General features: G+C 38.8%; 1 protein-coding gene across 1 annotated transcript in view; it reads left to right on the forward strand.

Annotated features, from left to right (window-relative positions):
• The window catches only part of LOC129688061 (uncharacterized), a 259,773-nt gene extending 241,172 nt beyond the window's left edge, over positions 1 to 18,601 (forward strand). The window contains exon 3 of the mRNA XM_055622817.1: positions 18,530 to 18,601. Within this exon, the coding sequence (XP_055478792.1) occupies positions 18,530 to 18,601 (72 nt within the window). The remainder of the gene's footprint in view (positions 1 to 18,529) is intronic.
• The last annotated feature ends 8,982 nt before the right edge of the window (positions 18,602 to 27,583 follow it).

The raw sequence follows: 27,583 nt of genomic DNA on the forward strand, positions 1-27,583 counted from the left end.
GAAGCACCAGATTGATTTCCAAAGTGGTTGTACAAGTTTACATTCCCACCAGCAATGGAGGAGGGTTCCCCTTTCTCCACAACTTCTTCAGGATGTATTGTCACTTGAGTTTTGATCTTAGTCATTGTGATGGGTGTAAGGTGAAATCTTAAGGTTGTTTTGATGAGCATCTCCCTGATGACTAAGAATGTTGAACATTCAAGTGTTTCTCTGTCATTTGATATTCTTCTATTGAAAATTCTCTCTTTAACTTTGTACCCCATTTTTAATTGGATTACTTGATTTGTTGCTTTTTAACTTCTTGAGTTCTTTATATATTTGAGATATTAGTCCACTATCAGATACAGGGTTGATAAAGATCATTTTGCAATCTATAGGCTGTTGTTTTGTTCTGATGACAATGTCCTTTGCTTTACAGAAGCTTTTCAGTTTCATGAGGTCCCATTTTTTGATTGTTGCTCTTAGAGCCTGTGCTGTTTGTGTTCTGTTCAGGAAGTTGTCTTCTGTGCCAATGAGTTCAAGGCTCTTCCCCACTTTTTCTTCTAACAGGTTTAGAGTGTCTGGTTATATGTTGAGATATTTGATCCACTTGGACTTTACTTTTGTGCAAGGTGATAAATATGGACCTATTTGTATTTTTCTGCATGTAGCCATCCCAGTTAGACCAGCACCATTTGTTGAATATGCTATCTTTTTTCCATTTTATGGTATTGGCTTCTTTGTCAAAAATCAAATATCTGTAGGCGTGTGGGTTTATTTCTGGGTCTTCTATTTAATTCCATTGATCCTCCAGACTGTATCTCTTGCAGTTTTTATTATCGTTGCTCTATAGTACAGCTTGAGATCAGGGACAGAGATCTCTGTCTGTACAAGATTGTTTTCACAATTCTGATTTTTTTTTGTTTTGTTTTGTTTTGTTTTGTTTTTCATGAATTTGAGAATTGTTCTTTCAAGTTCTGTAAAAATTGTGTTGGCATTTTGATGGGAATTTCATTGAATCTGTAGATTGCTTTTAGTAGGATGGTCATTTAAACTATGTTAATTCTATCCATCCATGAGCATGGGAGAACTTTCCATCTTCTGACATCTTCTTCAATTTCTTTCTTCAGAGACATGAAGTTTTTTCATACAGGTCTTTCACCTGCTTGGCTAGAGTCACCCCGAGGGTCTTTATGTTATTTCTGACTATTGTGAAGGTTGTTGTTTCCCTAATTTCTTTCTCAGCTCTTTTTTCTTTTGTATACAGGAGGGCCACTGATTTTTTTTATAAGATAATTTTGTATCCAGCCATTCTGTTGAAGGCATTTATTAGCTAAGGGAGTTCTCTGGTAGAATTTTGGGGTCACTTATGCATACTATCATATCATCTGGGAATAGTGATTCTTTGACTTCTTCCTTTCCAATGTGTATTCATTTGATCTCTTTTAGTTGCCTTTATTGCTCTAGCTAGGACTTCAAGTACCATATTGAAAAGATATTGAGAGGGTCGTCAGCCTTGCCTTGAGAATTTTACCTCTTATCCAATTTTTACCTCATATCAAATATGTTTTGAAATAATTGTATGTGGTATGACATACACATTATTTCTCTTATTTCACTTTATTTGCATGTGGCTGTCTGATTGCCCTTCCATCATTTTTTATCAAAACTTTTCAATCTTTTTTCAGCTTTATTGGCATTCTTATACAAAGTGTGTTGAATATAAAATGACTTAGTTTTGATACTCAGTTATATTTCATTGAGTATAAATCACTATACCAAGTTGTTATAATTACTCCTAATATATGTACAAATTTTGTGGAAGAAAGTACCAATCTTCCAAATTGAGTTTTCTTTTTGAATATGTGCTGGTGCTTCTGAATTCTTGTATTGACACATGAATTTTAAGATCAGGTTATCAAAAGAACTAGAATTTTGATAGGACTGAACTTATAATTAATTTGAAGACTATTGATACTATAAGAATGTATCAGTTTTAATCTATGGGTATAAAATTTCCATTCATTTACATCTACTTTCTCACTCTCTTTGTGCCTTTTCCGCAGCTTTATTTCATTTTCTGTGCATGAATGTTTAGTTTGGATGTATTTGTGTGCACCATGTGCATGTCTGGTTTGAGCAGAAGTCAGAAGATTGCATCATATCCCCTGCAACTGGAGCTACAGACGTTTGTGAGCCACCGTGTTTGCACTGTAAATCAAACCTTGGTCCTCTGTAAAAGCAAGGAATGCTCTAACCCTGGAACCACCTCCTTCTCCTCCAATGCTTCGTAGTTATGTGAGGGCATGTCTGGAACTTCTTTTGTTAAACACATACTTTTTTTATTTTATTTTATTTTATTTTATTTTTCTTATTAGTTACATTTTGTTAACTCTGTGTCCCAGCTGTATACGGCTCCCTCATTCCCTCCCCAACCCCACACTCCCTCCCTGTTATCCTCCCTGCTCCTTTCTAAGTCCACTGATAGGGAAGGACCTCCTCCCCTTTCATTTGACCCTGTTTTATCAGGTATCTTCAGGGCTGGCTGCAAAGTCCTCCTCTGTGTCCTAACAGGACTGCTCCTCCCCTGGGGGGGTGGGGAGGTCAAACAGCCTGCCCTTGAGATCCTGTTAGAAATAGTCCTTGTTCCCCTTACTTTGGGAAACTACTTGGTTACTGAGTTACCACGGGCCACATCGGAGCAGGAGTTCTAGGTTATATCCATAGATGGTCCTTGGTTGAGTGTCAGTCTCAGAAAAGACCCTGTGCCCAGATATGTTTAGTCCTTGTACAGCTCCTATCCTTTCCATATCATACTAACTCCCCTTCTTTCATATGATTCCCTGCCCTCTGCCGAAGGTTTGGTTATGAGTCTTAGTGTCTGCTTTGAAGCACTGCTAGGTAGAGTCTTTCAGATGCCTTCTGCGGTAGACTCCTGTCATACATTCAATGCACATCCCATTTGTCTTTCTAAATGAGGATTGATCATCTTCGCCCGCATCCGCTTTCTTTATCTTCTTTAGGTGTGTAGATTTCATTATGTTTATCATATCTTGTAGGTCTATATAAGCGAGTATATACCATGCTTGTCTTTCTCCTTCTGGGATACTTCACTCAGAATGATGTTTTCTAGATCCCACCATTTGCCTGCAAATTTCATGATTTTCTTGTTTTTAATTGCTGAATAGTATTCAGTTGTGTAAACATACCACAATTTCTGTGTCCATTCCTCCGTTGATGGACAGCTGGGTTGTTTCCAGGTTCTGGCTATTACAAATAAAGCTGCTACAAACATGTTTGAACAAATGTCCTTGTTGTGTACTTGAGCAAATTTTGGGTATTATACCTAGCAGTGGTATTGCTGGGTCTTGAGGTAGCACTACTCCTAATTGTCTGAAAAAGTGCCAAATTGACTTCCAAAGTGGTTGTACCAGCTTACATTCCCACCAGCAATGGAGGAGTGTTCCCCTTTCTCCACATCTTCTCCAGCATGTGTTGTCACTTGAGGTTTTGATCTTGGCCATTCTGATGGGTGTAAGGTGAAATCTCAGGGTCGTTTTGATTTGCATTTCCCTAATGGCTAATGAGGCTGAACATTTCTTTAAGTGTTTCTCTGCCATTCGATGTTCCTCTATCGAGAATTCTCTGTTTAGCTCTGTTCCCCATTTTTTAATTGGTTTACTTGGTTTGTTGCTTTTCTGCTTCTTTAGTTCTTTATATATACTGGATATTAGCCCTCTGTCAGATAAAGGGTTGGTGAAGATTCTTTCCCAATCTGTAGGCAGTCGTTTTGTTTTGATGACGGTGTCTTTTGCTTTACAGAAGCTTTTCAGTTTCATGAGGTCCCATTTATTGATTGTTGCTCTTAGAGCCTGTGCTGTTGGTGTTCTGTTCAGGAAGTTTTCTCCTGTGCCAATGAGTTCTAGGCAAACACATACTTTTTTCATTATTTTGTATTACTGTAAATGGAATTTTCTTCATGTTTAGATCTCCCATAGTTTGTGTATTTGTTTTAATATGGAACATTGGTGAACTTTTGTTTAAATAGTAATTTTATAGCTCTCAGAATTTTCTCTGTACAGAATTATAGCATCTTTGAAGAATTATAGTTTTTTTAAAATTCTTTATTAATTACACTTTGTTCACTTTGTATGCCCCCCCCCCGTGGTTCCCTTCCTCCTCCCCCCCAATCCTTCCCTTCCTCCCACTTCTGCATGCAGGCCCCTCCCCAAGTCCACTAATAGAGGAGGTCTTATTTTCCTTCCTTCTGATCTTAGTCTATCAGGTCTCATCAGGAGTGGCTGCATTGTCTTCTTCTGTGGCCTGCTAAGGCTGCTTCCCCCTCAGGGGGAGATGATTAAAGAGCAGGCCAATCAGTTTATATCAGAGGCAGTCCCTGTTCCCATTACTCTGGAACCCACTTGGACACTAAACTGCCATGGGCTATATCTGTGCAGGGGTCCTAGGTTATTTCCATTCAAGGTCCTTAGTTGGAGTATCAGTCTCAGGAAAGACCCCTGTGCTCAGATTTTTTTTATTCTGTTGCTCTCCTTGTGGAGCTCCTGTCCTCTCCAGGTCTTACTGTTTCCCACTTCTTTCATAAGATTCCCTGCACTCTGCCCAAAGGTTGCCCATAAGTCTCAGCATCTGCTTTGATAGTCTGCAGGGCAGAGCCTTTCAGAGGTCCTTTGTGGCAGGTTCCTGACTTGTTCCCTCTTTTCTCCTTCTTCTGATATCCATCCTCTTTGTCTTTCTGGATAGGGATTGAGCATTTTAGCCAGAGTCCTCCCTCTTGATTAGTTTCTTTAGGTGTACAGATTTTAGTAGGTTTATCCTATATTATATGTTTATATGAGTTATTGTTTTAATTTTTATTTGTTATATGCATTTGATATGCCATTTTTCCTGCTAACAAGAACTAGAATCTCTAGGGCTATTGAACAGTAATTATGAAAATTATTATTGTAATTATTGTCTTGTTTCCATTTTAGGAGGAAAATAGAATTCATTTTATTTTTTCATCACTAAATTTTAGTTATAGAATTTTAGTATATCCAGAATGTTCTAGGATCATTGCACAATATAATTTTAATAACATTATTAAAATATTATAAAATAGATAATAAAATAATATAATATTTTAACGATTAAAATATTTTATTAGACTTTTTCCTACTTTTCATCATTATTTGCACAAAAATCTAGGAAAATATGAGTGTTGTGTTAATTAATTTTAATAATGATTTAATAATAATAAATAACATTGTGTATATAAATAAGTATAGAAAAATAGATATCATTACGTCCAACTTAACAAGAAATTAAGTAGTAGCATTCAAGAAGTTTATGAATTTTCCTATTGTTTGTTCTGCACAAACTGATTGTAAGACCCTGTTGCTGAAGATAACAGCTACATAACTCATTGAACATAGAGATGTCAAACTGGTGCCTAGCTAGAGCCTTCACCTCTACTAACTACTGCTCATGGAACTGCAAAGCACTCTGTATGCAACCATAGATAAAGTTAAACAGATAAAACAACAAAAACCCTTTGATCTGCATTGGTGAGCTTCCTAGATGATATGCTCATACTAGAATGGCACATTAATGACGGAGTAACCAAGACTGTCTGATTGGATTTAAGGTCACTCTACAAAATGTAAGTCATGACTGATACTGTCCATATGGTCAAGAATTTAAGAGTAGATAGCCCCCTCCCTCCTTTCCTCCGGGTGCCATCCTCCTTCCCTGTTTTCCCCATCCCTCCTCCCCTACTCCTCAGAGAAAGGAAGCCCCCCCCCCATACCTGCCCACCAGGACAAAGTTCATACTCTTTCCCTGTGTTCTATCAAGGAAGCTCCACCAGAGAAAAATGATCAAAAAGTAGGCAAAAGAGTCCATATCAGGGTCAGCCCCCATTCTCCTTACCAGGGAACCCATATGAGAACCGAGCTGCCCATGGGCTATATCTGTAAAGGGGTTCTAGGTTATCTCCATGCATGGTCCTTGTTTGGAGTATCAGTCTCAGAAAAGACCCCTTTGCCCAGATTTCTTGGTTCTGTTGCTCTCCTTATAGAGCTCCTATCCCCTCCAGGTCTTTCTATCTCCCCCTTCTTTCATAAGATATCATGCAGTCTGCCCATGTTTGGCTATGAGTCTCAGCATCTGCTTTAATACCCTGCTGGGTAGAATCTTTCAGAGGCCCTCTGTGGTAGGCTCCTGTCCTGTTCCCTGTTTTCTCCTTCTTTCAATGTTCATCCCATTTGCCTTTTTTTCGTTTATTAAAAATTTATTTTTTATTAATTACAGTTTATTCACTTTGTATCCAGCTGTAACCCCCTCCCTTATCCTCTCCCTCATCCTCTCCCAATCCTACCCCCCTTCTACTTCTATGCCCCTTCCCCATTCCACTAATAGGGGAGGTCTTCCTCCCCTTCCATCTGATCCTAGTCTATCAGGTCTCATCATGACTGGCTGCATTGTCTTCCTCTGTGGCCAGCAGGGTATCACCTAAGTGCTTAAGCAGCACTATCACCTAAGTGCTTATTTTTATATAGTTTCTTAAGGTGGAAGATGTGTTCATAGATCTTTTATAAACTCAGTTTCATGTAGCCTAGTCTGGCCTTGAACTTCTAATCTTCCTGCCTCCACCATCACACTTTTTGGTATGCACATGACATATGAACAAGGTAATAAGAGCAGGTATGAGGGTTAAATTTTGTCTCTGCTTATTATCTCAAAGGCTATGGCTAAGGAATCACTCTCAATTTAGATACAGTGTATAATTTTTAATTGCAATTAACCAATTATATTTCCCTCTAGTATCCATGACCTTTTTGATACTCATATAATTCATGTTACAGAGAAAATCATTAGCATGATGTAATTGATTTCAATAGACCCAGAGTTTCTCCCATTTCATGAGCGTCAATCAATTGCCAGGCTAATTAAGCCTTAAAGAAAGAGAGATTCTCAAATATATTTAATAAGCTCCTAAATTAAAGCTGCTTTCTAGGTAGTACTTTTTCCAATGTGTTTCAACACAACATTGTCTCCATAGTCATGTAAAGGCAGCAGGCATGGTAACTAGGGGAGAAACCAAACCAAGAAAAAGAGGAACACCCCTTTTCTTCTTCCTGAGTCTTCCATAATGTTATCTTACTGGTTTTGGTGTCTTATGGTATCCAGATTCAACCTCAAAATACAGGGGAATCCTGAGTTTACAAACATCACAATAATTTATGACTAGCTTTAAAAATAAATATTAGATGCCATACATCCAATAAGAAAAAAGGCATTCTTTGCATTTCATGGTTATTTTCACAGGACTCTTACTGGCTTCCAATTTTTAGTAGAAGAATTTGTGTTTTTTTTAAAGTTTATTTATTTTTTTATTAATTACAATTTATTCACTTTGTATCCCAGCTTTAGCCACCCCCATCCCTTCCTAATCCCACCCTCTCTCCCTTATCTCCTCCTGTGCCCATGCCCCTCCCCAAGTCTACTGAGAGGGGAGGTCCTCCTCCCCTCCCCTCTGAACCTAGCCTATGAGGTCTTATCAGGACTGGCTGCAGTGTCTTCTTCTGTGACCTGGTAAATTTGCTCCCCCATCAGGGGGAGGTGATCAGAGAGCCAGCTACTGAGTTCATGTCAGACACACTCCAGGTTCCCATTACTATGGAACCCACTTGGAACCTGAACTGCCATGGGCTACATCTGTGCAGGGGTTCTAGGTTATCTCCATGAATGTTCTTTGGTTGGAGTATCAGTCTCAGAAAAGACCTCTGGGCCCAGATTTTTTTGGTTCTGTTGTTCTCCTTGTGGAGCTCCTGTCCTGCCCATTTAGGCTATTTTGTGGGTGGTGGGTGCTTTCAGAGCAGTGAGTAGAGAAAAGAAGAAGTGTTGAAGGGTTGTTGTTGGTATTTTTATTATTATTATCATTTAATGCCTAATTCTGTTTTAATATCAGACCCCCTTTGCTCTCACTGTAACACTTAATTCATACATGGTGAAGTTCACTCTCTAAAACTGACCTCCCTTATGTGCCAAGATAAGATCCAAGGGTCCTGATGTTCTCCCCACACACTCACATACAGTTTTCAGTTTGCAGATGTAGACCTAGGAAAAGCTAAGTGCTTTTTACAAACTCAGCCCTTCTCCTGACTTGACATCTAAGGATTTTCTCAGCTTCTGCTTCTGCCGCCCAAGGAGAGTAACCCTGACTAACCCTGACATAAAGATGTTCACCTACCTTTTCCTTTTCCTGGGTTTCCTAGATTCCATTAACAAACATGCAGAAGTACAGGTGACAGTGAAAGTCTATATCCTTGACATGTTCACAGTGTATTCTGTAGTGACTGGTTTCTGTTTTTATCTTTGTTTTTGAGTGACAGTGCCGCATTGTCGTGGAAGTTTCAAAAACCTTAGTGACTTTAGGAAACACAGCTCCAGGATGACTAACCTTAAAATAGCAAGGAAAAACGTATTTGTTGCATTAATCCACTGAGGTTTGGGGACAATTTATTACCACAGCACAGTGTTCCATAGCCTTATTAATATAATTTCAAAAATGCAGTAGGAGAAGAGGTCATATGAAGCCATCTTAGCCTCAAGGACTCAGTGTGCAAACAATATCCTCAGTGCTTGGCTAATGAGGAAAACTAAGGACATAGCATCCACCCAGGTAGCTGGATGATAGCAGGACAGGAAGAAGAAAATAAGCAAACACATTGAGTGGATTTTTCAGTATTCATTACTTTCAATTCAACACGTCATGCCTTTGTATTGATTAATTATGCTCCAGTCTTTGTGTATAAAATAACCAATTTTAGCGGCTATGTGATACTAAGAGATGAAAGGACACACATTTAAGCTCAAGGTTCCAACTTTGACCATTTTAAAAATTACTCTGCAATAAATTTAAATCACATGCTTGGGACGACACCGATGGTTTATATTGCTCCCCTCTTTGACAGCAGACTGGAATGACAGCAAAGTGTTAATTAATAATCTGATTCTTTAAGAACTGCTGTCATCTGTATGTTAAATAGAGTTTACTTTAAAAAAAAAAACTTTTGTATTATTCCCATGCTACTTAGAGTGCATTAGGTAGTGATCTAATTGCCTATTTGTTATACAGTATTAAAGTGAAAGAACAAAATGAGGATGACAGCAAATGTAAATGAAGTACCACCCAGATAGCACTACACTAACATAAAGTTCTTTCAGCAAACATTTTGAGAAGAGTAACCCCAAATTTGTCAATGGAGGTTAATTAAATTTAAATGGGGTCAATACATAATGAATTTCACTTAAGGACAGCGTAGTCTCTTTTTAGGCAACAGTCTTGTTTTTTTTAACTATTTATATTTTATTCAAAATATCCACACCCTATATGCTTTCAGTGGTACATTAGAAACCATAAATATTAATGCTGATATTACTTAAAAATTATCAGCGAATCCTTTCTGAAGACATCTGCATCTTATTACAAGCAATTGGAGAGGATGTGAAATAAACTCCTTATCTGTTATATTTATGAAAAAAACATTTACAGTGATGGAATGCAAAACTTCTAATGACTTCTTTCCACTTCCAATCCAGTCTAACTTTCATGAGATTTGACATCACTTTGAGAATGACAGTAACCTGGGTTCATGCTTTGTTTTTCTTGGACTAGAGTCTTTAACTTCTAACAAGTTAACTTCTTAACTTGTATTTTTATTTTCACCAAGTGAGATAACTCTGAAAGTTTAGCTGGATTCATTCCAAAATGGGAGCAGTCTAACTATATTCTCGAACCTTCCAAACTCAGCTATCAGCTTCTGTGGCGTTGGCTCTGAGTTCCAAGCACAGGAACTTCCATTTCTAAACGTCTTACAGTCTCCCTCTCTTAGGATCAGCTCCTAATCTGCAGTCCTACCTTTGAGTGTTCACATCTCTGTGTTAAGATACATCCTAGGAATGTAGCCCAGAGCTCTGCATTAATGAGCAAATGCTTTACCCACTGACTGATGTTCACTGATCTCAGGGATTTTTTTTTTTTCGGGTATGTTTCCCACATTTAGAATCACATACACGGGTCTCACCCAGATCACTAATAGTATGATTTTTAACTGCATTCCTCATGTAATCCTTGTTTGTGTTCTAATGTAGATTGTGAATATTTACAATGGGTGCTGTTTCTGTAGTTGATGGGAGCCAATTTTTTCTGGAGAGGAGCTGAGGGAGAGCCATGTGTATAACTTGACAGTGGTCTTTTTACTCTGTCGAGAATAAAGCCTGGACTGTGAGATCCCTTTAATTTTATTTTTTTTATCAGTTACATTTTATTAACTCTGTATCCCAGCTGTATCCTGCTCCCTCATTCCCTCCCAACCCCGCCCTCTCTCCCTCATCTCCACCCTGCCCCTTTCCAAGTCCACTGATGGGGGGGACCTCCTCCCCATTCATCTGATCCTGTTTTATCAGGTATCTTCAGGACTGGCTGCAAAGTCCTCCACTGTGGCCTAACAGGACTGCTCCTCCCTTGAGGGGTGGGGAGGTCAAAGAGCCAGCCATTGAGTTCCTGTTAGAAATAGTCCTTGTTCCCCTTACTTTGGGAAACTACTTGGTTACTGAGCTACCACGGGCCATATCGGAGCAGGAGTTCTAGGTTATATCCATAGATGGTCCTTGGTTGAATGTCAGTCTCAGAAAAGACCCTGTGCCCAGATATATTTGGTCCTTGTGGAGCTCCTATCCTTTTCCCATCATACTAACTCCCCTTCTTTCTTATGATTCCCTGTACTCTGCTGAAGGTTTGGTTATGAGTCTTTGTATACACTAGTGCTTTGAAAACACTGCTAGTTAGAGTCTTTCAGATGCTTCAGTAGACTCCTGTCATACCTTCAATGCACATCCCATCTGTCTTTCTAAACGAGGATTGATCGTCTTACCCCATATCCGCTCTCTTGATTATCTTTTTAGGTGTATAGATTTCATTATGTTTATCATATCTTATAGGTCTATATAAGCAAATATATACCTTGTTTGTCTTTCTCCTTCTGGGGTATTTCACTCAGAATGATGTTTTCTAGATCCCACCATTTGCCTGCAAATTTCATGATTTCGTCTTTTTTGATTGCTGAGTAGTATTCCATTGTGTAAAAATACCACAATTTCTGTATCCATTCCTTCGTTGATGGACATCTGGGTTGTTTCCGGGTTCTAGCTATTACAAATAAAGTTGCTATAAACATGGTTGAGCAAGTATCCCTTTTGTGTATTTGATCAAATTTGGATATATACCAAGCAGTGGTATAGCTGGGTCTTGAGGAAGCACTATTCCTAATTGTCTGAGAAAGCGCCAGATAGATTTCCAAAGTGGTTGTACCAGTTTACATTCCCACCAGCAGTGGAGGAGGGTACCCCTTTCTCCACAACCTCTCCAGCATGTGTTGTCACTTGAGTTTTCATCTTGGCCATTCTGATGGGTGTAAGGTGAAATCTCAGGGTCGTTTTGATTTGCATTTCCCTGATGGCTAATGAGGTTGAGCATTTCTTTAAGTGTTTCTCTGCCATTCGATATTTCTCTGTTGAGAATTCTCTGTTTAGCTCTGTTCCCCATTTTTTAATTGGATTACTTGGTTTGCTGCTTTTCAGCTTCTTTAGTTCTTTGTATAGTAGGATTAAAATTGTGAAAATGGCCATCCTGCCAAAAGCAATCTACAGATTCAATGCAATTCTCATCAAAATACCAACTCAATTCTTTATAGATCTTGGAAAAAAGATTCTCAGCTTCATATGGAGAAACAAAAAACCCAGAATCTCCAAAACAATCCTGTACAACAACAGATCATCTGGAGGTATCTCCATCCCCGATCTCAAGCTGTACTACAGAGCTATAGTAATAAAAACTGCATGGTATTGGCATAAAAACAGAAAGGAGGATCAATGGAACCTAATAGAAGACCTAGAAATAAACCCACACACCTATGAATACTCGATTTTTGACAAAGAAGCCAAAATCGTTCAATGGAAAAAAGACAGCATCTTCAACAAATGGTGCTGGTCCAACTGGATGTGTACATGCAGAAAAATGAAAATAGATCTATATTTATCACCCTGAACAAAACTAAAGTCCAAGTGGATCAAAGACCTCAACATAAAACCAGATACTCTAAATCTGTTAGAAGAAAAAGTGGGGAACAGCTTAGAACTCATTGGCACAGGAGACAACTTCCTGAACAGAATGCCAACAGCACAGGCTCTAAGAGCAACAATCAATAAATGGGACCCCATGAAACTGAAAAGCTTCTGTAAAGCAAAGGATACCGTCATCAAAACAAAACAACTGCCTACAGATTGGGAAAGAATCTTCACTAACCCTTTATCTGACAGAGATCCCTTTTGTAATAGCTGTTCTCTAACCTATTCAGAGCCAACAATTAATGAAGAGGCCATGAAATGGAAAAGAGGGCAAGGAAGGGAACATGTGACAGTATAGAGGAAAAAAAGGGAAGGGAGAAATGTGATTATTGCATAATATAAAGAAAAGGCAGGATCTCACCTGAGCCCTGGGATGCAGCCTCCTCGTTTGTGGAGGAAAGAACAGAAAATGCTTTGTCGTCCAGGCCCCTCCAGTATTCTGCTCATAGCCTGTATGTTTTCTTCTGCTGTGTGTTATTGGCTAACTTTCTTTTTCCAGCCTAGTATATTATATGATCATCACAGGAAAACCTCTAAATTCTCGATGGAGAGTTGCTTGCTGGCAGCTTCCTAATTATTTTCATCACAACTCTTGCTTGGGGGCATTTTCCTCCACTCTCTGTTCTAAAATCATTGTAAGTTTTTCTTGTCCTTGAAAGACAGAAAATCAGAAAAGTCCTAACACCCTGTGACTGTCCAGAATGACTTTCAAGCACATTAAGTCTGTTGGCATTCACCTCTTGAGGGCAGTTTTCATGAAAAAAAAAAAGAAAAAGAAAGTTAGGATCTTTTTTAAATGGTCTTCATCTCTCTGTTATATCCAATATGCTAATTTTTTCCACCGCCCCAGCCCTTTATGGGATAAAAGGTAAATGTAAGCAGAAAAGGCTTGTTTATCACAGAGACTCAAAGTGATAGCAAATTCCATCAGGGAACTAAAAGCCAATTCCAATCACAAGTGATTTAAGCCCAGAAGAATGCTCCTTGTAGGAAGTACATATCAGAACTCCTTATCACAATGGGAAACCAGTAGATGGGGGGAAAGTCTGGGTTCTAGGTCTTTTATGTCGCTGATTGGATCATTGCAGGTTGGGATTACCAGTATCGTACCATAGACTCAGGGATTAATACAAAAAAAAGGAATAAATCCACAATTTTCTAGGGAGGCTAAAATCTATACATTTCTTTTATACTATGATAACCTCCAAAATACACAGAAATCAGTGCTTTTACAATTTCCAGGTTCTTGGCTTCATCTGAGTCTTTAAGCTGATTGACAGTACATCAGTGTCCACTCGGGCTTATAGCATCATGATAATCAGCCCAGACTCAGCAGCTTTATTTAAATCACCGTCCATTTATTTTCAGTGATGATTTGAGCCTTTACTTCACAAAGTGAATAAAAGCTACTGTTAACCAGTGTCCTTAAATTTCAACCAACCATCATTGCCAGTGCCAACATCTTCAATTCTTTCTTACATGGACTGAGACGGTAGCTGAGATGGCATGTAGCTCTGACTATATAAACTAACCCACCCACTTTCTAGAGCAATGGCTTTTGGCTTTGGCTGTACATCTGAATGACTTGCGATACTTTTAGAAACTGAGCTTCAAATGTTACAAGCTGGGAATGGGAACAATGAGATGGAGAAGTGAGAGGGTAGAGATCCCTGCTGTGTTGAATGTTAAATAAAAAATAAATTCAGACAAACAATAATAAAACCCAATTTTCAGAATCTCCTTTGGTCAATGAAATCATCTCCATAGAGGGAGGTTCAACCATCATTGTCTTTTCTGAGTTCCCAGATTGTTTTGTTGGAAACCAGACTCAAACTTCCACTAAGGAAAGAATCTCTTGTATGTTCACAAGAGTTCAGTTTTAACTCTCAGCAGAGACCCTCCTGACACACATCTGTCCAGACAGAATACAGCATTCTGTACTGGCTTTTCACTCTTGAGAATAAACATGATATCCCAACATCTTTTCATGGTCTCCCATAATCATTTCTAGTTTCTTTGTCGTACTGTGCCTATGCTTGCTTGTGTAAACCACCCTACGACCTCTGTCACCTTTATCTTTATCTCTGTCATCTTCTCCACTTGCCACAGAGTTCCTGACCAGGCAGTTTAACCCTGCTCTGTTTTGAAGATCATTATTAGTTCAACCTCCTCCTCTATCTGCTTTACTATTTTCCTTCCTCTCCTTGCTCCCTAAATATCATCATTCTTTTGAATCCCATTTTTTTTTCAACATTTTGTTTGACAAGCATTTTGCTTGGTTCTAGACCCCTTTTGAAAAGTATTCTGAAATCCATGGACTTTTCCCTTGCTTAATCAAATTTGTTACCAAGGTTTGTTGTAAAATTTGTCTTTATGTTTTGTTAACTTTGTCTCATTGTTTCTTGCTTTAATGAGGGAATCCCAGAAGAATAAGCAACTCCACTCCCAAATTCACACCTCAGAATCCCCCCAATAACAGAGTGCTCTCTTGGTTCATGGTTTGCTTCTGGTCTCCTTATTCAATACATGCCAAGGGAAGTTGACAATTTACAGGCGTTTCGGAGGGCTTTTGCAATTAATCATCTTCATTCCCCAACGATCGATCGCTATTTAACCACTCATTTAGTTGGTAATTTTCCTAAGCAGGAAATTATGTTTTAAAAAAATTGTTTACACGCATGTAATCCCAGTACTCAAGGAAGCAGAAGCAAGAGGATCTCTGTAAGTTTGAGGCCAGCCTGATCTGCAAAAGTAAGTCTAGGACGGCCAAGGCTACCCAGAGAAACCCTGTCTCCAAAAAACAAACAAACAAACAAACAAAAAACCCAACAAAACAAAAATATTGAGAAAACAGAGCAGTAGAAAGGTCACACAGAAAATGAAAGAGAGCCCTGGTATTAAGACCATTGACTGCAGGCTACTAAATATGTCCTAAGAGGGTTAATTGCTAAACATGTTAAGTCTTGTCTGCCATACAGTGTCTGTTGTAATTACTCAAATTAACCATTGTAGCATGAATCCAGCCACAGAACCCAGTATGAAAAATGAACGTGGTTATGTCCCCCCAAAATTTTATTATAGAAGTAGATGTATTTGCCTTTTGAGCCACCCTACTTCTGATAATAAGTTATGTTTTAAGAACAGAAAAATTGTGATAGCCAAGTAATGAGGCTAAATTTTGTTTCAATTGGAAAGAGTTTTTTAAGTTCTTGGCATTAGATAAACCCTTCAGAGAAGCTTAGGCATTCCAAGTGAGATTGGTACAGGAAGGTGATTACAAAAAAGAGGAGGTTGGTGGCAGTAAGGGACATACACACAGATAGTGATGGTAAAGGGAGAAGGTGGGGGGGGGGAGAAGGTGGTGGTAGAGTTATGCTCCCAGCCCTCACAGCTTCCTCCTGGGCCCACCACTGTGCTCTTTCTGGCTCAGCCACATGCACAAATACTGCTTTGAGGGACTGAAATAACGAGAGCAGATTAATGGCACCAGAGCCTGTACATATAACTTGGATATCGTGACACTCCAACCAGAGCACTTTTCAATCCTTCAACACCTTAAACAACTAAGAGCAATAAAGGCTTCCTCTGAGGGAAAAATTTAAAAGTAGCCTCAATGTTAATCAAAAAGAGGAATTCAGCAAAGGCTGCAAACAGCTGACTTTCATGTTGCAGCCACATGGTTTTGGTAGAAGGAAACAGATGGCCTACTTGGTTCCAAGTGAATAATACAGTACACATTACTCATTTGGAACCCAGATCAGACTAGCATTTACTTATCACCTCCGCATAACCAAGAGCTGGAGCTCAGAGAGAAAAGTACTGTGTTTCTGACACAAAGCCTTTGCTCTGCAAAGAAAGAGACTGGGATAGAGATAAAGAAGTTACTTACATTTTCAACACGACTAGCTTCACAGTTTGTTGAGAAAGATTAAATGATTGCAAGAGCAATCATTTAAGACTTTTGTTTCCATTAGAATATATATATTTCTCAGCTGTAACCAGGAACCAAGGGTTGAGATGGAAACAATAGTCCTTTTTGACCTTCAGTACCACCATGAGTGAAAGCAAAAATTCCCAATGGATGATTTTGAAGTGGAAAATGAACTTTATACTCATTTGAGAGAAAGAAACGAACTCCAAATAAAGAACAGCAAGATAGAGTCACTCCCCTGCACCTCCCCCCTGCCCCGTGAAACACTTCCTTACGTTCAGTGATGTAGAACTTTCACCATGGTTATGGGTGAACATGCTTTCCTCCAGGCTTTGCAAATTAGTTCAGTGAGTCAATTTAGAACTCAAGACACTGTTACTAGTCAAGGCTCCCAGCACACTGAGCATTGCCCCTACATTAATATTTTACCATGCATTTCTGCATCCATTACTTTCAGAACCCTTGCCTCTATAAAGAGACGAGATGGCAAGCGCCGATTTTTCTCTCACCATCAACTGAAAGTCACCTGTGGCCTTCACATCATTTGGAGGCTGGCTTGGTAAATATTCTCAGAAGCGCTTTTTGCAGCATTTTGTTAGAAAGTAGATGCGAATTTGTCCTTGAACATTTCCTGCCTTCCTCGATTAAAATTTTTTAATACTCAGAAATGGATTAGGAAATATATCGTTTCTAGGTGTCTGTCACCTAGAATTCGAAGCATTTCCTTTAATGGTCTATTATCCAACCTACCCTTGGGGATAAAATTGCAGCCTTTCTTTATACCACCTCAAACCTAATATATGCTCACTTATTTTATTAAAATGTGTTACATCTATTCTAATTAACTCAAAAGGGATTCTTTACTTTATGGTTTTCAAATATGTCTAATTTAGTGAAAAACTTTCTTCAACTAGTACATTTTTTTTCACTATCAATGTACCAGTTTATTGATATTATCAGCTCTTAATCACTATTCACAACTATGTGTGAGCTACATTATTTTACAGCAGGCAAGGCCATCATTTTGTTTGTACCAGGATCTACAACATGAAAATTCATTGTGATGCTACACTACAATGGCTATGTCAATAGACAATAGACAGTTTACTGTTGTCATATAATTTTATGAGATCATTCTCATAATACACCTGTCCCACAGTACATGATTACATATTTGACAGTGGGTATTTATAGGTATTTATCTATTTATTTATTTTTAATGTTTAATTTTTAATTTTTATTAATTACAGTTTATTCACTTTGTATCCCCCCATAAGCCCCTCCCTCCTCCCCTCCCAGTCCCACCCACCCTCCCCCTTCTTCTTGCTTGCTTGCCCCTCCCAAGTCCACTGATAGGGGCTGAAAAGCAGCAAACCAAGTAATCCACTTAAAAAATGGGGAACAGAGCTAAACAGAGAACTCTCTGTAGAGGAATATCGAATGGCAGAGAAACACTTAAAGAAATGCTCAACCTCATTAGCCATTAGGGAAATGCAAATCAAAACCACCCTGAGATTTCACCTTACACCCATCAGAATGGCCAAGATGAAAAACTCAAGTGACAACACATGCTGGAGAGACTGTGTAGAAAGGGGAACCCTTCTCCACTGCTGGTGGGAATGTAAACTGGTACAACCACTCTGAAAATCAATCTGGCGCTTTCTCAGACAACTAGGAATAGCGCTTCCTCAAGATCCGGCCATACCACTCCTAGACATATATACAAAAGGGGCTCAAGTACACAACTAGTACATTTTTTTAAAAAAATTCTCATCAGATGAAATGATTTTAAAAGATTGGACATTAAGTTTTTGAGACACATAGACAACAGCACTGTTTTTTTTTGTTTGTTTATTTGTTTGTTTTTTAACCTCTGCTCTTAGAGAGAAGAGTGCATATATATTGGTTGACATTTGAGTTAAGATATTACTGAAGATGATAGTTGATGTTAGAGCCGGGGTTCGTAATTGACTGCAACCAGGGGTGCTGAGTAGATCTGAATCAGACAGTGACCCAGATGGTGAATAAGAGAAATAAGAAAAAAAACTGAATGTGGAACACAGGGCAGTGTCTTCATTCATATGAAACTGAAAGCAATGTTCTCCAATTTCATGAGTTAGCCAAGTGACCAATGGCCTGACTTTTAGCTCTCGCTTCCATTCTTAGCCATATCTCTTTGTGAAATACAAGACAAGAATTCAAAATTGTCTGTAGAGTGGCTCTAGATTCTCGGGCGTTTATTCTAAAAATTGAGTGGGCTATAGGTTTTCTACACTGGTACCGTGCCTATTAGAATGTAGTAAGACATGTTCATAAATTCTGGAAAACAAGAACTTAACCTGTGTCTCTGAACCAAGTAAATAATAATTTAAGAGTAAAGATAAAAATTACAAAGTTTGGACAAATAGTAATGGATTTTACCTCTTACAGATTATTGTGGAGAGAACTACAGAAGGATGGGATCCAGCAAGAGAAAAGGGGAATCCAAGGACCATTCTATAAGCAAGCCCATTCTATAAGTGGGCTACAAGCAATAGTGGTGAGTACATGTATGTAATTACTATATGGATATAAAGTGAAAGTCAGATTGTAAAGAAAGTTGAAGTCAGATTGGCTGAACTGCCTGCAAACTGCCTGTGTGTGATATCAACTATTTTCAGCTTGCTAACTTGATGATTATTTTCTCAATGATTAACTGTTCCTCTCCTGTCTTCAACTATCGCCATAGACACACACACACACACACACACACACACACACACAGAGAGAGAGAGAGAGAGAGAGAGAGAGAGAGACAGTAATCAAATATTGAATTGATAAATGTGCTCATGTTTAAATTTTAAGAGTGGTTTCTGACAAGACTGCATTTTGATGGGATTAAATGTCAGGAAGCAAATTATGTCTTAAATTTCGTGTTTAACTCGCCTGTAATCTATGTTTTTTCAGCCTTATTTTTCTCACTTGAAGCTGAGGTGATGTGCTAAGCCTCGCTGAAGAAGGAAAAACAAACAAACAAAGAAACAAAAACACAGTCACATGCATATGACCACCTTCTCCCATTTATATTTTTCATTATGTGATTATCAATGAGCATTTCAGTCCACAGTGAAAGCTTAAACAAGGCTTTCACAAACAAAACACAAAAGCAGTTGGCAAGGTTTCTTTGATGTCTTTGATCAATTAAACAAGGAAACAAAAGTTGAGTAGAGACAAAAGAAGACCTAAGAATGTAAATGAAGTGCTCTTGATTAGACGCTGTTAGACCCCATGAAATGTATCTGTATGAAATATCACCAAAAGTGGTACTAAAAGCAAGAGCATCAGTGGCAAAAAGAAACCAAATACTCGAGATTCTCTCACCAAATGCTTTGAGTCTACAGTTGATTCTGAGGCCATGAAAAAAAATCTTTAGTGATCGAAAAGATTAGTAACCATTAGTGCAAAATTGTTTTGTTTCCTAATTAAGTGAGGAAATAAAGTAAAATTTAAGCTCACTGGACAAATTTCAAGATTTACTAGATTCTTAGATGGAGCTATTCATTCTTCCCAAATTAACTTATGAGTTCACCACATTTGCATTGCATACAAAGAGAATATCTGTGTGTGTGTGTGTGTAGCTGTCTGTCTGTCTGTCTGTCTTTCTGTCTGTGTCTGTGCGTGTTTGAGACAGGGTCTTACTATGTAGCCCTTACTACCCTAGAACTTATCTGTTGACCAGGCTAGCTGCAAACTCATAGTGATCCATCTGGCTCCCTGGTGTTGGGATTAAAGGTATGTGCCACCATGCCAAGCTGACCTTCAGCTTTCGCTAGAAGACAGTGATAACAACAAGAAAACTGCAGTTAAAAAATGTCACACTGTCTTTCTCTTAAGGAACTTACGGTAAGCTACAAAGAGTAATTTTTAGCTAGATAGTCTTTTGAGGACATCTTTTAGGACATTGAAGAAATGACTCCAGTTAAAGCATTGGTTTTTGATTTGATTTGAACAACAGCAACAAAACCAGCTCATGGTCTGAGAGGAGAAATGTGGCTACATTTTAAAGGATAGACTTCTTCAGTGCTCTGTTGGGATACATCAGTCACTCAGTTATTTTCATAGGAAGCGCACAGATGTTCACCTTTACACACTCAGCTCACAAGCCATTGTTGTGACTCAGCTACATTGATGCTCTATTTATTTAGCACACCTGTAGGAATGAGCTGGCTGCTCCACCAGGGTGGGAAGGTCATTGATTTGGCAGAGTGACTCTTTTAGGCTGTTGGTCCATATACAGCTTATAATTGTTGCATGGTATATTTGAAATACAGGCAGTGATGCCTAATTTTCTTCAGGTTGTTTTGTGATTATCTGAAGGAAGAATGACTTCTCATCCATCTCCCTGTTGATGTAGGGTATCCACCAGAGAGGACCGCTTGGATGTGGATTGAAGCCCATTGAGCGTCTTCATTAGCTGGCTGTTGAAGACACTGGGTGTTCAGGATCCCAGTGTAGTCCTGAGCCTTTCTCACGGTGAACTTTTAAGCACAGACACAACACCGACACACACAAACACACACAAGTGTTCTGGGTTGACATACTTCAGTTAACAAGAAGAGTTAGCCGGAAATGGAGGTGCAAAGCTAAAAAGCAAGGTTATTAGAGACTCCCAGAGCTTTGTGGACTTTGACGGATTAGGGCTTTATATTAGTTTTGGCAGGTGGTGTTGTCTGTGTGCTGAGTTTTACAGCCTGAATGGCATTCCATTATGGAGTTAGTCGTGCTAAGGTCTGGGGCCCTGTTAGACTGTGATTGTCAGTTATGAGTGAGACACTAGTGGTAGTAGTTCCTGGAAAATCCACAGTGGAGACGCAGAGGTTGTTTGTTGTGTTATCTGTTCATCTGGAGCTTGTTTTATTAAAGCTGGTGGTTGTAGTTACTTAAGGAGAGTAAGCTGTTACAGGGAGAAAATATTTGGATTTAAACATTCAGTCATAGAGGGCAGCGGGAAGAATAGCGGTAGTCACAAACCATACAGTGCTGCCTTCTGCTTCCATGCCTTTTGTCTTGCTGGCTATCCACTGTTAGTACTACTTTTCAGTTTCCTACAAAAGTTATTCATAAGCCCAACACATAGTCTAACATTTAATTTGTTCTCTTTTGCTATACATTTTTGTATTTTCTTTTTTATTTTAATTATTATTATTTATTACAATTTATTCACTTTGTATCCAAGCTGTGGCCCTTTCCCTCATCTCCTCCTAATCCCACTCTCCCTCCCTCTTCTTCTCCTATACCCTGCCTCTACTCCACTGATAGGTGAGGACCTCCTCCCCTTCTATCTAATCCTAGCCTATCAGGTCTTATCAGGACTGGCTGCATTGTCTTCCTCTGTGGCCTGGCAAGGCTGTACTCCTCAGTAGGAGGTGATCAGAGAGCCTGCCACTGAGTTCATGCCAGAGACAGCTCCTGCTCCCTTTATTAGGGAACCCATTTGGAGACTGAGTCTACAGGCTACATCTGAGTAGGGGTTTTAGGTCCTCTCCATTCATGGTCCTTGGTTGGGATATGAGTCTCTGCAGGGCCCACAGGGCCCAGTTTTTTTGGTTCTGTTGCTCTTCTTGTAGAGCTCCTGTCCCCTCCAAGTCTTTCTATCTCCCCCTTCTTATAAGATTCCCTGCACTCTCTCCAAATTTTAGCTATGAGTCTCAGCCTCTGCTTTGATACCTCAATCAAATAAGTATAATTCAGATTAATTTAACATAACATAAATGCACAATTCTACTTTGATTGGTAGCATCCATTGCTTGAGATTAGTGATTTTGCCGACCTGGATATAAAGTATCCCATGATTAAGTAGTCTGCTGGAAGGGAAAGACTCTGAGGATTTTAATGAGGACTCTGATGTTTCGCTGCTACCAAAACACATGTTTGGGGGAAAAGTTTCATAGGAGTATTGTTTATTTACTGTCAGGGATATCCTGAGCTAACCACTTTGAAATCAGGAGGCAGAAGGGACACTTGTACTCATTTTTCTTTTATCATATTTTTAAATATTTCAGCAAAATGAATAAATGACCTGATAATTTTTACAGGCAGTAAAATTGGTGCTATCATTTTGACATAATGCCAATGACCACTCAAAGATAGCTATTACTGACAGAGATACATATTATTCATCAGCCAATTGGGAGTAGAAACCACAATCATCTTAGCAGGAGAAAGTGAATTCAAACATTAGGCAGTCAGGAAACAGAAACATGAAAAAGGTAATACAAAATTTTCATTAATCAACTGTAGAAGTGGTGGTCAAAAGGAGAGAGAGAGAGAGAGAGAGAGAGAGAGAGAGAGAGAGAGAGAGATCAGGCTTCTTAAATTAGCTAGTAACATAGATCCGGTGCTGAAACAGCTAGCATTCAAACCTCTGAGAATCAGGTGTTGCTGAGTTATTTCAGCCTCAGCAGCGACACAGAGACACCACATGGGCTTGGAGCACAGGTCTTGGGTGAAGCAGACCAGAAGCCATAGCTAGGGTCTGTGAGGGTGCACACAGTGATGGTTTGGAGACGGTAGAAGAAATGCAGACAGAAATCATCTGCACTATTGGAACAGCCAGTAGCCACATTGCTGAAGGAGAAGCAAGAGACGCTAAGTCTAGAAAACAAACAGGACCAAGCTAGAAGAAAGCAGCCCTCCCCATTAGCCTTCTAATGCCTCTCAGGGGCCCCTGTTGGCAGAGCATCCTTCTATCAGCTGAAAAAGAGCTGTAGATTCCAACATCCCAGGCTGAGAATGACAAAAGTGAAGCATGGAAGAGTAGATTTGAAGCTATGTCATGATAGCGTAGCAAGCAGCTCGGGCTTAACAAACAAAATGAAGCTCACTGTTCCACTGGCCTTCAATAACAGTATTTTTTCAAGGGTATGTTCAGTACTTATGGCTGGATTCCTGTATTCAGTAACCATTTTGAGAAAATTACAACTGAATTAGTTTGATAATGCATGGAAAGTAGTTGGATAAAGCTAATCAACCGAACACAAGTGAACTTTTAATAAATCTCTTTAATTATCTTAAACATAATTAAAATATATCTTGTTGCACTAACACAATAACTCATGATGAAGAGAAAACTATGGGATAAGCAGGTGCTCCTTGTTTCCTGTGGAATGACAATACAGGAAATGCACAGCACAAAACAGGGCTGCTTATGTGCAAAATAATTCCCAGGTTTCTCAGCAAAATCCCCCGTGAAGTAGTAAATGGGTAAGGCTTCTGGAATGTTTGAGTGAGTGGCAGGAACATGGTTTTTCTGAGCATAAGGACAAATGAGCCTCCTCTTCTCCCCCAGAAATGATTACTGTGAAGGTCAAATGCTAATGTGCAAGCCTTGAGGTCAGAAGAGGTCTGATGGTAGGTGAGAAGAGGTCCCTTGACCACTGGGTCAGAGCCCTGGAACCCACAACTTAAAAACGAGAAGATAAACTCCAAGAACTTGTTCTCTGACTGCTACATGTGCACTGTGGTTCACACAAAATGGCCCTTCCCCCCCTCCCCAATAAACAACAACTGATTATCACCATAGAGTTAAGCATTGAAGCAACACAGGAACACAAAAATATCTAGGCATCAAAGAATGTCGGGCCTTGATGAGGGATGAGAGTGTGTAATCAAATCCAATAAATGGACTTGATATCTGAAAATTTCTACATTTGAAGAACCAAAGACATGTACAAGAAACTAATTGCCACCACAGAGAGACTGTACAGAAAGCCAAGCCATTTGGGGAAGATAAATGGTGTCTTTGTAATGAAAATATAATGGTAGAAATGTGAAAATATCATTACTTAGTTTAATGGCAGATTAGACACAGCTGATAAGCAGCAAGCCAGGGCTCTCTAGTTTGGAGAACAGAAGCAATTAAAGCAACAGGAGATATATGTTGCATGGAAGATGCGTTGGGTATGTGCTGTATACTTGTCATTTTACATTCTAACCATGTTGAAATGAAAAAGTGGCTAGAAGAAATAATCACAGAGATTACATATACTATGATTTGCAACACTGGTTTTAAAACAAGTAGATTTATTAAGAGGACACTCTGGACGGTTGTACTCACTGTCAGTAAAATGATGTTAGGCACAAGTGGGTATTTAGTAGTATGTAACAAATGATTTCCTGGACAGATAAGTCAGTGGTTAAGAGCGTGTGTTACTTTTGCAGAGAACCTAGGTTTGGTTCCCAGCACCCAGATGAAGGCTCACAACTGCCTGTAACTCAGTTTCAGGTGAATTCAGTGCCCTTTTCTGGCCTTCACTGGCACTGCATGCACACATAGACAAGTACACATGCATACAAACCACTCAAACATAAATTAAAAGTAAATCTTTTAAAATATTTCTTGGAAGATCTTGAATTCTCCATCTATGTTGATTGAAAGTTTTGCTGGGTATAGTAGTCTGGGTTGGAATCTGTGGTCCCTTAAGGACTGTATGATTTCTGTCCAGGCCCTTCTGGCTTTCATAGTTTCTGTTGAGAAATCTGGTGTGATTCTGATAGGTCTACCTTCATATGTTACTTGGCCTTTTTCCCTTGCTGCTTTTAGAATTTTTTCTTTGTTTTGTAGGTTCAATGTTTTGACTATGATGTGACGTGAAGAATTTCTTTTCTGGTCTAGTCTACTTGGTGTTCTGTAGGCCTCTTGTATGTTTATGGCCATCTCCTTCAAGTTGGGAAAGTTTTCTTCTATAATTTTCTTGAAAATATTTTCCGGACCTTTGAGCCTGATGTCTTCTTTTTCTTCTACTCCTATTATTCTTAGGTTTTGTCTTTTCATGGTGTCCTTGATTTCTTGGATGTTTTGTGTTTGGAACTTTTCTGATTTTATTTTTTCTTTGAGAGACGTGTCAATTTCCGCAAGTGTATCTTCGGCTCCTGAGATTCTTTCTTCCATCTCTTGTATTCTGTTGGTGATGCTTACCTTTGTGGTGCCTGATCTTTTCTCTATGTTCTCCAGCTCGCTCCTGGTTTTTCTCTATTTGTGCTTTCTTTATTGATTCTAATTCTGTTTTCATGTCTTGCACCATTTCCTTCATCTGTTTGAATGTGGACTCCTGTTTTTCAATGATAGCTTCTATTTTTTTGTCCGTTTCCTCTCTATGTATCACTAATTGTGCCTCTACTTCTTTGGGTATCATTGCCTGTATTTCTACAGAGGGAGTGGGGGCTGTTTCTGATACTTTTGCCTGCTTTGGGGACCCTTGTCCTCAAACTTTATTGCCTCATCCATTCTTACAATGAGGGCAGGTGTCTACTCATATTGCGATTTGATATGCCGTGTTTGGTTGATATCTCTTGGAGGCCCTGTTTGTCATTCTGAATAAGATCTAAACAGTCCCACGAGTGTCTTCCTCAGTGTTTAGGTTCTTTAGGTCTGTAGATGGCTGTCCTGTATAATATGGCTAATATCGGCTAGTAAGTGAGTATATACCATGCCTGTCTTTCTGTTTCTGGGTTACCTCACTCAGAATGACCTTTTCTATTTCCAACCATTTGCCTGAAAATTTCATGATTTCCTTGTTTTTAATAGCTGAGTAGTATAGGGATTGAAGCAGATGCTGAGACTCATGACCAAACTTTGAACAAATCACAGGGAGTCTTATGGAAGGAGAGGGATGTGGGGATAAAGGGATATGGAGGGGAGAGTAGCCCCACAAGGAGACCAACAAAGCTAAAGGATCTGAGCCCAGGGTTCATGCAGAGACTGATGCTCCAACCAAGAACCATGCACGGAGAGGACATTGACCCTTTGCTCAGATGTGGCCTATTGGCAGCTCAGTCTCCATGTGGATCTCCGAGTGAGGGGAGCAGGGGCTGCCTCTATCAAGAACTTGGTTGCCTGATCTTTGATCACTCACCCCTGGTGATAAGACCTTGCCAGGACATAGAAGAAGAGGATCCAGGCAGTCTTGATGAGACTTAAGCTATGGGTAAATGGCAATGGTGGAGAACTTCCCTTTCAGTGGACTAGGGGAAGAGGATAGGGAGGGAGGGTGGGACTGGGGAAGAGAATAGGGAGTGGCCTTCAATCGGGATATATAATGAATAAATTGTGAAAAAAGTAAAATTAAAAATTAAAAAAGAAAAATAATAAAGAAATTACCCGCCCCAAAATAAGCAAATGCAGAGCCTCATCTGAATATGGGCCTCTATAAAATTATAAATGTCTCAATTATTTTCAAAGTTATTTTAGATAACATAAGCAAAATAAACATATACAAAATTTATTAACATGTGGAGCACAAGAGAAAATATTGACTATTATATTTGTCAAGTTAATAAAAATGAAACTAAGTTTAGTGACTGTATTTCAAATTTAAAAGATGTTCTTAACTAAACAGATTTAAAAAGTAATCAGCTTACACTGTAAAGTCTTTATCTTTGTAATTTTATGAACTAAATTGTGATGTATTTTGCTTATGAAAAAAGTGCAAAAACTATCAATAATTTGAAATAGTTGACATTTTTTTAATGAGAACACAGACTAAATAGTAGAATGATGCACGAAATTGAAATAGCAATAATTTCAGTAGTATTGTACCATTTCTAATATGGAAATGGAGCTTTTCACTTAAACCTTACTTGAAGAGTGACTTCTTAGGATTTTTAACTGTCATAACTGTCACGTTATTATTCTGTTCAGAGTTCAAAAAAATGCAAAAGTGTTGCCAGTCAAATTTTTAAAATGTTTTCTGTGTTCTTATTAATGAACTTTCATCCTGTTGCATTCTTTTTGACCCAGTAAAATTTGCCACTCATGTTTTCTCTTTAAACACATTGTTTTGTGTTTTTTCTAACTTCTAAAGATAATGAATAGCAATAAATAGTCTATTTTGTGGCATATTGTGTAGTGTCGCAGATACTATAAAAACATCAAAATGAATTGTTTTAAATGTAACACTAAAAGAAAATAGCCCAATTAGATTTTGATTTTCTTAATTTTAAGGTTTTTAACTAATAGATTGCTTGTTTTTGTTCTAAAATAAAAAGAGCTCATACATTTTTCAGAATTTCAGCTGAATTCACTTTGAAAAAGATACTGATTATGTCTAGAATTTACATTTCTGGAAAATGTTTACCCCATGGAACTTTTGGCATCACATAAAATCTTTGCAGGATTTCTGCATTTCCTTCTGTTCACCTGTTTATTTGTTTGTATTAGTCAAGATTCCTTTGTGGAACAGAACTTATAGTATGTATTTAAAAGGGATTGATTATAGCGACTTACAGGCTGTGTGGTCAAGCATGTTCAAGAATGGCTTTCTTCCAACAGAAAAGTCAATATCTAGTAGTTGTTCAGTGACAGAGGCTGGATGTCTTAGCTGGTCATCAGTCTACGTTGTAATCCTGCAGAAGTAGGTTCTAATACCAGTGAAGGAACCCTTCAGGGTCAGGACAGATAAACTTGCCAGGAAAAGTGGGGCAAGAAGCCATACAACGGTTTCTTTC

This window comes from Psammomys obesus, unplaced genomic scaffold (assembly GCF_907164565.1).
Source record: "Psammomys obesus unplaced genomic scaffold, mPsaObe1.curated_primary_1811, whole genome shotgun sequence".
Lineage (NCBI taxonomy): Eukaryota > Metazoa > Chordata > Mammalia > Rodentia > Muridae > Psammomys > Psammomys obesus.